The 10,942-nt window shown below is 42.3% G+C and overlaps 2 protein-coding genes across 3 annotated transcripts in view; one reads left to right on the top strand and one right to left on the bottom strand.

Moving 5' to 3' along the window:
• Window positions 1-1,040: 1,040 nt before the first annotated feature.
• Window positions 1,041-4,349, bottom strand: LOC138948807 (N-terminal Xaa-Pro-Lys N-methyltransferase 1-like). Its single transcript, XM_070320433.1, has 2 exons — window positions 4,122-4,349; window positions 1,041-2,722 (listed from the first exon to the last, which is right to left on the bottom strand). Exons 1-2 carry the CDS (start codon window positions 4,332-4,334, stop codon window positions 2,207-2,209), a joined length of 729 nt encoding a protein of 242 aa, XP_070176534.1. The 5' UTR covers window positions 4,335-4,349; the 3' UTR covers window positions 1,041-2,206.
• Window positions 4,350-4,527: 178 nt separating this feature from the next.
• Window positions 4,528-10,942, top strand: part of LOC138948812 (kinesin-associated protein 3-like) — a 37,707-nt gene continuing 31,292 nt past the window's right edge. For both annotated transcript variants that reach the window (XM_070320439.1, XM_070320438.1), the window contains exons 1-6: window positions 4,528-4,674; window positions 5,548-5,679; window positions 5,983-6,137; window positions 7,347-7,550; window positions 8,134-8,270; window positions 9,041-9,128. In XM_070320439.1, the coding sequence (XP_070176540.1) occupies window positions 4,643-4,674; window positions 5,548-5,679; window positions 5,983-6,137; window positions 7,347-7,550; window positions 8,134-8,270; window positions 9,041-9,128 (748 nt within the window). In that variant the 5' untranslated portion in view covers window positions 4,528-4,642. The remainder of the gene's footprint in view (window positions 4,675-5,547; window positions 5,680-5,982; window positions 6,138-7,346; window positions 7,551-8,133; window positions 8,271-9,040; window positions 9,129-10,942) is intronic.

Raw genomic sequence — 10,942 nt, 5'->3', positions numbered from 1 at the left:
GTGCCATTCTAGAATGAAACCCTTGAATAAAGGGGGCCGTAATGTTTGTAGGTAAGACAGAGTTGTCTTCCCTTGAATTATCTCCACCTGCACCTTCCCTTTGATAAAATGGGGCTGATTTGTCTACCCCTGAAAAAAATCATTTGGCGATCTTGCGATGTCATGTCATGTCAAGAAAGTTGACACTCCTGAGTACGCAATAAACAAAGGCAGACCATAGCAAGGGGGACTACCAGGGCGGTATTGTTTGCAGGGCAGTTGTTTTTGTGATGAGAGCCGGTTGCGGCCGCTTGCAATGTCAGCGCTGTCTCCCTCTCGGAAATGTCCGGTTTTTTTACAATTTTTTTGACAGACAGACAGACAGACGGTCAGACCGACTAACCGACAGACAGACCAACAGAAGGACAGAGTGAGTTATAGAGCTGTTGTCACAGGTTTAAAAAAAAGTTGACATTATATCTTCACAATTCAGAAGACCAACTTCATGTATATGAATAAGATTAAAAGTTACAAGCGAGATCGGCAAAACACTGTCAGTCCGGAAATTTCCGTTCGTAGCGATCAGTGCTGAGTGTCTCTCAAAATCGTAATCACTTTCAGAACATCACAATCCCAATTCACGATGTCTTTGAGTAAAGTGTAAAAAAAAACCAAAAAAAACCCAACCAAACACACAAAAAACAAAAACAAACAGAAAATCCACATTTGTGGCTTTGGCTGTGTGATAGTCTAACTGAAATGACTATTCCAACTTGGACCCAAATTCCAACCTTGCGCACGGCCGATTCTAGAATGGACCAGCAACAAGGGTTTCATTCTAGAATGGCACCCCTGTACTTGCGCAGGGTTAGAATTCCAACCTGGACCCGGTCCATTCTAGAATGAAACCGGATTCTAAGTTCGCGCAGAACATATATAATATACAACCGGACACATATGAATCCTAATACTCATCAATTACTCAGGTGAGTCAATAAAAACACACAGACATACAGTCACACCCACACATACACATGTATAGATCAAAGTCAACAGATTCATTTGCATTTTCATTCTTTCTTTATTTGGTGACTTTAACGTCGTTTTCAACCACGAAGGTTATATCGCGACGGGGAAAGTGGGGGGGAGATGGGATAGAGCCACTTGTTAATTGTTTCTTGTTCACAAAAGCACTAATCAAAAAATTGCTCCAGGGGCTTGCAACGTAGTACAATATATTACCTTACTGGGAGAATGCAAGTTTCCAGTACAAAGGACATTTTCATTAAAGTAAAAATAAATGTATTGGGCTTCTTTTCGGTTTAACAAAAGTTACCTTCTTCTTCGTATGTCATTTCAGTGCTCATACCTTTTGCTTTTTGTTTTCTTTCATTCTCTAGCCTTGCCATAATTATGGGCAATCCCACTTCACTTTTTGGGATCATGCACTATGGGAACCAGTCCTTCTCTAGCACATTGATAAGTGAATATGTATCAATTGAACATATGATTTTCCTTCTTTGAACCATGTGACATCATAGGTCGACTGAAACTCATATTTAGGTGGCTGGTCAAAACTACAAAAGAGTGCATGTTTGTGAGCGTTCAATCATCAAAAATAAAAGGAATTCCAAACAAAATCGATCAATACATAAATGTTATTTGTATTATAAACCAAAATATAACATTTTACACAGGTCTCAACCGCCATTGTTCACCTCGACATCTAACGAGGTCTCTGAGAACAGCGACTGTCTCGATCTGTATAAAAAGGTCAAAAATACAAATAACTGTAATGTGATCAATCATGTGCTCCACAACCTTGGAGAATGCTGTGATTGCAAAGGTATGATATTGAGAGGCACAAGGAACTCGTGCAATTTCCCACCAATTATGAGGCCATTTTTCAAACAAGTCAAAAGTAACCAGCGCAAAATTTGGCTTCATCTGCATGTATAAATATGTAGTAAATAGTAGCAAAAACTGAAAATACTAACCAAATCAATCATGGGTTTTCACTGACCTGAATCCAAATGTATTTGATCAGGCAAAATCGTATTAATGCATCGCAGTCTACAACTCATGAAAATACAAATAATTTGTTTTCATAGGCAGGTCTGATTTAGTCAGTCCGCTGCAGAGGTAAGTCACACAATTAACAAAGCACTAACACACTGGTTTAGTTACATTTGCCAGGGGGAAAAACAGTCAACAGAAGTATACACAGTTAACCCCATAACGCATACATGTACACAGAAAAGATGTCTTTGGGGAAGCCTTTCTGCTTCTCCTGCCTGATGATCTCCATTCCGCTCTTCAACAACACTTTTTCCATGTGGTCCCTGGTGCGCACAAAACTCGAGTCCTGCTCGTCGAAACAAAGACTGTCACCTTGACCTATGTTCTCCTTCACGATAATGACCCCATTCTTCGCCAGCCCCATCTGGCAACGCCGCAAGAAGGCCACAAGGTCGTCGTCACGGAGATGGGACAAGACCCACTGACACCAGATGACGTCGTAGCGACCCGGCTCTGGCGTGAAATCCTGCAAACCACAGCACTTGATGCGGTCCACACGAGACGAATCTTTACCTATGAACTCTCTGGCAGCGTCACAGAATTTCTGACTGAGCTCCACCATGTCCACGGTCTCGAACATGGGCAGAAGAAGTCTCTTGGTGATGCGGCCGATGCCTGCCCCGCAGTCTAACGCTCGCTGGGTGCCTGTCTTGCCGCCTCCAATCTGAAACAGATACGTCGGTATCAGAAATTGTGGAATATATTATGTGAAATACAATACAGTCTGATCTACAAATGAAATATTATCTGTAACCTGCCAACAAGGCTGCATTCATCATGGTCATTGAAAGAAACGCTCCTCCCCTCATAACAGTAATGGCGCTAGTATTTTTTCCAACCAGTACGCAAACTTTTATGATGTACACAGTCCAGAAAAAAACCGGTAGGCTGGTCATTGGAACCAGTTAGAACTTAGAGTCCAACTCAAGAGTACTGGTTTTATTGTTCTACCAGCAAAAAAACAACAACCCGGTAGTTCTAAAAAACAACCGGTAATTTCTCGTTTCAACTGGTAAAATACCGGTAATTACCGGTTAACGCCAATACTGCATAACAGCTCAAACCAGTTTCACTTTCAGTCTAGACTGGGAACTTGTGAAGCACACCCTGGAGTACAGTATGGACTGTATGCATGCTCAATCAAAATGTAAGCGAAGTCCAACCTGTTTTACCACCACTAATGCACTATCAGTATCACCACCACCACCCCCAGGACACCGCAACACGGTGGCCTAGTGATAAGGCATCCGCCCAGTGAGCGGGAGGTCGTGGGTTCGAACCCCGGCCGGGTTATACCTAAGACTTTAAAATTGGCAATCTAGTGGCTGCTCCGCCTGGCGTCTGGCATTATGGGGTTAGTGCTAGGACTGGTTGGTCCGGTGTCAGAATAATGTGACTGGGTGAGACATGACGCCTGTGCTGCGACTTCTGTCTTGTGTGTGGCGCACGTTAAATGTCAAAGCAGCACCGCCCTGATATCACGCTTCGTGGTGGACTGGGCGTTAACGCGTTAAGCAAACAAACAAACAAACCCCCAGGACCCATGTACACTTTTAAAAGGTAGCTTTGTCACTTTCTGTCTATTACGCATACTTTCAGTGAGAATGTCATTTTTGGATGTCAGATTCATGACTGCTCATCCAATGAACTTGAAGGAGGGCAGTGCATAGTTAAGTCACTGTCCTCCTTCATTAGCTGAGCAGTGACTTAAACTATGAGAGGGCCAGTTAGTGAGAAAGGAAACCATGGTTGTGCCACAGAAGAGAAACACACGAGATTTATAGTTGTAGTTGTACAACAGCATCCCATTTGAGAGACTGATAGCCCGTCACCAAGCTGATCGTGATCCGTTCTCAAAATATCTTAAAACATGTTTACAGCTCAAAGAGCATACATATCGCAAAATATCAGACAGAGAAGTTTTAAAGGAGGAAAATTAATGAGAATGCAGAAAATAACATCTGTTCAGTTGAGCTATCTTTTGAGAATGCAGAAATCAACATCTGTTCAGTTGAGCAGCTATCTTCGCCACCAGTGGTCTAAGGGAAATAACTCATCCCAACCTTTAGCAACGGGCGCATGAAAGCCCTTGATCCATTGATATCAGTGGGCGATATTTTTGCATAACCCCCTAGCATGCCATCAATAGTCGGGTTCACGGAATCCCAGTACTCTTTAGCATCTGTGTAGAATTTTTGGTCTTTCACGGGTAGATCTGCTTCGGAATCTTCAACTTTTCCTGCCTCTGCTTTCTCTTCCATGTGTTGATCTTCCATGGTGCTGCAAAAGTTTTTAACCTCTAACCCGTTTTAAGCATAGAGTGCACAATACGAACATATTTGTCAGGAACTGTTCTTATTATTGTCCTTTGTTAAATTTATATTAAATTTTCCATCTATAAATCAAATATTTGTATCGTTTGTCTTGTTTCTTTGAAGAAATTGTCTTTTATATTTTGTTAGAGACTGTAAATATTTTGACATGGCCGTCGGAGGCAAGATCTTCTGAGGCTGCAAGGTTGTTTTTGGTGATTCTGTTCGAATTACAACCTTAAGACGTACGCTGATACAATTCGGACATCACAATGCAGGCAGAGGATGCACGATACTTGAAAAGGTAAGTTGATTTGCTCTCTGATTTCGTGAATTGGTGTCTGATCAATCAGACATCGTCTCACACTTATTTCGTTCCCAAAGCAACGTACCAAGCCGTCCATGGGGGATGGCGAACTACTGCAGCACCGTTCTTCCATCTTGAATTTCATGAATATTATGACGTCGCAATGATAATCCCAGCCCCGTTTCAGACCATCGCGACATTACATGTGGTAAATAAGCCAAGTTATGCATCTTTTATAAGGTATCTTTATAAAGCCATTGAAGGCAACCAAAACCCAACAAGAAAAAGGTACTGGGGAATGTCTATATTTCTGCAGATGTATAAGTTCATATGGTTGTGTCCCAATTTGTTTACTAATGGCTGTAAGCAAATTTTGTCGTAAATGTTCACTCTTGCTGTTGGTAGGAATTAAAGTCAACGGCAAGTGCGTCCCATTGAAATAGTAGTAATTAACCCTCCCAATCCCATGGTACTTAGTAGGAACAAGAGACTGCAGGTGAGAAGAACAAGACCAAGATAACAGGGAAAATGTACTCACCAGTACCAGAAACAAGAACAATTGACATGGACCGGTTTCGACGATTGTCTTCGTCAGCAAAGTTTTATACAATACTAATAGTAATACAAGAACAAACAACAGAAAGAAAAAGAAGAAATCGGCAAAGAAGAGGACAGACAGCAAATAATATTATTCTAAAAAAAGAACAATGTCTAGGAACAGGGTCTTGAGGAAAGTGACGTGAAAAAAAACCAACGTAATAATACACGTAAACTAAAGAGTATGAGACTGAGAGTGGTTTCACTGTTTTCTTGTTCTTGTTCCTCCCATAGTAGTTATTACGGTTATGATTTTCTCTTTGCTCCTTGCAGGAAGGTGAAAGGGGGGAGCGTGGATGTTCACCCGACAGAGAAAGCGCTGGTGGTGAACTATGAGCTGGAGGCCACCATCCTGGGGGAGATGGGGGACCCCATGCTGGGAGAACGCAAGGAGTGCCAGAAAATGTGAGAGTGGTCATTTCTTTCATCAGCAGTTGATAAAGAAAATTAATGACCACAGTGGTGCTTGCAAAATGTTTGTTTTTAATTGGTAACGACTGTTTCTTTCAGCTAAAGTAACCTGTCTTTGGAAATTAATAGTGTGTGTGCATGTTGAAAAGTACTAATTAATGAACAGTTTCCTTTTTTGAACACACACACACATTCACACAAATGCATGCGCATACACACTGCATCATCAAACTCTTTTGGAAACTACCAAAACCATTTCCATCGTGGCTGACAACAACAAAACTGTGCCTGTTGCAGAATTCGTGTGAAAAACCTGCACGACAACAGCGATCTGACATCACTGGCCAAAGAGATCATCGACAAGTGTAAGCTGATTCACCCAGCCAAGCTTCCCGAGGTGGAACAACTTCTCTACTACCTCCAGAACCGCAAAGAGGCTGCTCCTGCCAAAGGTCAGTACGGTTGGAACCATAATAATAATAATAATAATAACTAGACATTTTTAAGTGCCTTAACCTATGGCTCTAGGCCCTTTACAAAAGAACATAATTATACAGACTAGAACAATTAAATGTACAACCTACATAAAACAATTAACCATACAGACAAAAATCACCACATGTTCTGTTGTACCCTCTCTTAAGACCTCCAAAAATCTGAAAAAATCAGGTCTTTAAAAGGAGGGAGTCTTAATAATGGAGGTAAATTTACAGAGGTTATGAACAGAACATCTAGAAAATCAAGGAGGAAGTCTTAAATTGGTGGGTCTTAAAAGGGGGCTTCCACTATATCAGATTTTGTCAGCAATTTACAGAGTCTATTCACACCAAAACTAAAAATACTAGACATTAAATTATTGTGATTAAAAATAAAAGGGAAGGTGAAAGGAGGAAGGGAATTATTTCAGGATTGACTGTGTACTTCACGCACAACACTTCTTCTTCTGCGTTCGTGGGCTGAAACTCCCATGTACACTCGTGTTTTTACACGAGTGGAATTTTACGTGTATGACCGTTTTTACCCCGCCATTTAGGCAGCCACACGCCGCTTTCGGAGGAAGCATGCTGGGTATTTTCGTGTTTCCATAACCCACCGAACTCTGACATGGATTACAGGATCTTTTCCGTGCGCACTTGGTCTTGTGGTTGCGTGTACACACGAATGGGGATAACTCACTAGCAGGTCTGCACACAAGTTGACCTGGGAGATCGGAAAAATCTCCACTCTTAACCCACCAGGCGGCCGCGGCCGGGATTCGAACCCTCGACCTTCTGATTACGAGGCCGACGTCTTACCATCCCGCCACAGCGCCCGTCACGCACAACACCATTCGAACATATATATTCAAAATGTTATGATGATTGATGCACGGATTTTATTTCTCATCACAAAAAGTAACACTAGCATGAAATTCTTTGCCCTAAAGCAACCGTCAAAGGTGATCATTTTACAGCTACGTTGTCTTTGTAATGGTGATTAAAGACGTCTTTGATTTTTCGCGTGCATGTATAATATTTATCAAATTTTTATTTTAGAAGGAAATGTGCAACTGACTTAAAGAAACATCAGCATCATCAGGAAGAGTCATCTGGTTTTTTTGTGACACTGACACCAAATCAACAGCATCCCATTTTTAATTTATTTTTTATGTTTTATTACAGCACCTTCAGGAAAAACCCAACTCGCCGATAAACCAGAGGACCCAGGGATAGATGCCACAGAGGTAGATGACACGGCAAACATCAATGATGTTGACGAGTACCTGGATATGTTGTACGAGGATCTTCCCGACAAGGTCAAGGGCAGTGCTCTGCTTCTGCAGCTGGCACGCAATCCAGACAACCTGGAGGAATTGTTCCAGAACGGTGAGGGATGGAGGTGGTTCTTGTTGTGGGGGAGGGGAAGGGGGGGCTGGATTAAGGTTGTTCCGGGTTTTGTATAGAGGAGGGAGATTAGCATTAGAAACCACTCTGCTTCTGTAATTGGCGCCCAGTCCAGACGACATAAAAAAATAGTTTGGGACTTTGGAGGAAACAGGGCTGGTTCTTGGGAGGAATGGGTAGGAAGGGTTGGTCTGCTCAGAGCGAGAGAAAGGGGGTTTGCTTTGGCTTTCAGTTACAGCTCGTTTGTGGACTGCTGGTTATGGACAAAGAAACAGTGAACAAAGTTTTGAATTAAAAGTTATAATTTTCTGAGGCACCAGATTTATTTCAGAATCTGCTTGTGCTAGCTTTAAAATTAAGCATCACTTTTGTACTTCCTTAGAGTGATCAAGTCTTGGCTATTATTAATATCCATTCCTACACAGTGAAGTTACTGAAGTTATTATATTGTATATATTGAGAACATCATATCTGGCATTTTCCTAAACAAATGTTTGTGCTTGCAGAAACGATGGTGTTGGAGAGCAGCATTTGAAGCATAAAACAAAATAATTTGTTTTTGCAGAAACGGTGGTGAGCGCCTTGGTGCGATTGCTGAGAGAGGACTGGAAACGCAGCACAGACCTGGCCACTAACATCATCTACATCTTCTTCTGCTTTTCTTCCTTCTCACAGTTCCATGGAGTCATCCTGCACTTTAAGGTGACATTAACCAGGGTTCATTTTGTGGTTTAGCCCTGAAAGATGCATCTGTCTTTTTGTACCTTTCCTCTACTTCAATGGCAATTTGCTTTTGTCCCTACCTCATTCCTGCTTCTCAATCACTAACCAGCTGAGGTGGAACTTTGAGGTTCATATATAATATATTACAACAAAAAAGCCTGATGTAAGTTGTAACAAGTAAATGCTTGGAAAGTAGGAATTTGCTCACCATAAGCAAAATGTTACTACAGTGGAACCCGCCTTTAAAGAACCCACAAGTTAAGACTTCCTCCTTTTTAAGACCCTTCTTTCTCAGATGTTCTGTTCATAAACCTTTGTAAGTTTACCTCCATTGTAAGACTCCCTCCCCTTTTTGGACCGGATTGTCTCAGATTTGTGAAGGTCGTCAGGGAGTTCCACTGTATGCATGTATCACAGTTCACAATAACAAAATCAGTATGTCATTGAAAACGAATTCCGAAACTTTGGCAATAAAATATTCTGTATTCTGTAGATTCTACTGCAGTACTTTTATCGTTCAATCATCAGTGTTGACAAATTACTCTATTTCAGTGCCACAAATAATAAAAATAATAAAATATTCACATCAGAAAGTTCAGTTCATTTTAGATTGCAGTTTAAGTTTTTGCTAAGTGTCTTGATTGAGATTGAAGTGTAATTCACATCAGAAAGTTCAGTTCATTTTAGATTGCAGTTTAAGTTGTTGCTAAGTGTCTTGATTGAGCATGACGACTGTGTGTGTTGTGCAGATGGGTGCACTGTGCATGACCATTGTGGAACACGAGCTGAAGAAACAGAAGATGTGGCAGGAGGAGTTACAAAAGAAAAAGAAAGCTGATATCCTTTTGTGTGTTAACTCTTAATGTCCTATACCGCGCCGTTCCGCTTGTCGCTGACGATCCTGATCCGCTTGAAACCGCGCGCGTACCTGTAGCTAAGGCTAAAGGGGAATAACCCGGAAATACAGCTCTTCACGAAGAAAACCGCGAGCGGTGCTCGTTTGTCAACAACCGCTGACAGTTGGTGATTTTTGTCTCAGTTTTTTTTTTACCCTTTCTATTTTTCCTGACCGATTTTAGTTGAGTTTTTTGCGAGAGAATGTTTGGATCAAAATGGCTGACTTGGATTGTTCATCTTCATCATCTTCATCATCTTTTCATGGATTCGATCGCGCTGACATTCGGAACTTCGGCAACCCTGCTGATGTGTTAGGCCTAGCAGATTCAGGTCAAAGTGACATTTCTGTGTCAAGTGTGCACACTGCCGATTTATCTGACTTTTCATCCGGAATTTCGGACATTCCATTGAGTAGCAGCGACGATGACATTGACATCTGTGAACCCTTCAGTTGTGTTGCTTTGTCAAAAGTTAGACACAGTCAACTAGTTTTGCTCGGAGTGAACAGTGCAGCTGGCCTCAATTAGCCGGTGACACCTCTCTGGCCACAGCACCAAACAGTACATGGCTGGGGAGAGAGAGAGAGAGAGAGGGGGGGGGGGGTGGGGGGTAGCTGGCTAAACTCAGTGGGGTGTCCGGTGTCACTGAAGTCAGCAGGAAGAGCATTGGAGAGAAATAGAGGTGTACTCTTCCAAACAATTTCCAAAGATCAGTTGTAGGGCTTAGGGTAGTCAGTGAGGGAGAGTGAGAGCGGTTTGTGAACAGTCCGACTGAAGAGTGAAAAGTCACTGCCACAAGATCGGCATGCAGTCAATAAAGCCAGACAAGAAGAATGATTATGACATGCGGCTCTATCTGCTGGTTTTTTTTTTTATTCAAACTGGTTTTCAACGCTTATTCTCACAAAGCATCTGCACACCTGCCTCTGCCTCTGTGCTGTGTTTGTGTGGCTGCTTTCGTATGATGTCAGTGCATGGTGAGTGCGTTCACTGCCTTGTCACCACTTCCCCACCTTTTTCAGAGTGTTTTCTTGGAGTTGGATAATTCTCCTTACTCCTCGCCCCCTCCTTACTCCTCGCCCCCTCCTAACTTCAGTTCATACTTTATTGCGTGCCGACTGACCAGTCGGTGTGGCGTCCGTGTAGAGAAGAAGGGAATAAGGTTACACAATGCGCTAGTGTGAGACGCCAAGTTTCGTGTTTCGAGTTGCTGTAGTAAATATAGAGTAAACTTTGTCTTTGGGACTGACTTTCTGTTGTGTGCTATCCGTCTTTCGACTTACGTAAGAGAAATCCCATTTCGAGCTCAGGGTACTTTGTACACATAGATAAAGAGGGATAATTCCGGACCAGAATTTCTTTGTGTGCTAAGCGAATTTTTGACTTAAAGGCCAACATCCAAAAGAATTTTTTCTCCTGGAGCGACCTGAACTTGAACCCGTCGCTATTCTTGCATGTCTTTTTTCTTCGTGCTGCACGCAAAAATCGAGCGACTTCCTTGCCGCGTGGATTGACGAAGCTATTTTATTCTCGTGACTGAAAACACTGCAGTGCGTGCAGTTTTTGACGAGCCGCAGGAGCGGCGACTCATATGGTCTCGGCTCGAAAGCTGTCTGTGGAGGCTGCGTGCTATAATTAGCTGACCTGCTGCGCGAGCAGTCACTGCAGAGTTTTGAGATAACTTTGTAACACGTTTTATTTTATGCTCCTCAAGAATACAACTTTGGGCAACGTGCCACGTAAAACTACACGCAA

This window comes from Littorina saxatilis, linkage group LG15 (assembly GCF_037325665.1).
Source record: "Littorina saxatilis isolate snail1 linkage group LG15, US_GU_Lsax_2.0, whole genome shotgun sequence".
NCBI classification, from domain to species: Eukaryota; Metazoa; Mollusca; class Gastropoda; order Littorinimorpha; family Littorinidae; genus Littorina; species Littorina saxatilis.
The sequence above is the reverse complement of the archived record's forward strand: the minus strand, read 5'-3'. Positions and strand labels throughout refer to the sequence as shown.

What these genes read in the sequence shown, in the direction of transcription:
- LOC138948807 (XM_070320433.1), bottom strand. Translation starts at nt 4,334, where the DNA reads ATGGAAGATCAACACATGGAAGAGAAAGCAGAGGCAGGAAAAGTTGAA. An exon ending in TCATGCGCCCGTTGCTAAAG is followed by an intron (nt 2,723 to 4,121) that starts GTTGGGATGAGT and finishes TATCTGTTTCAG; the next exon opens with ATTGGAGGCGGCAAGACAGG.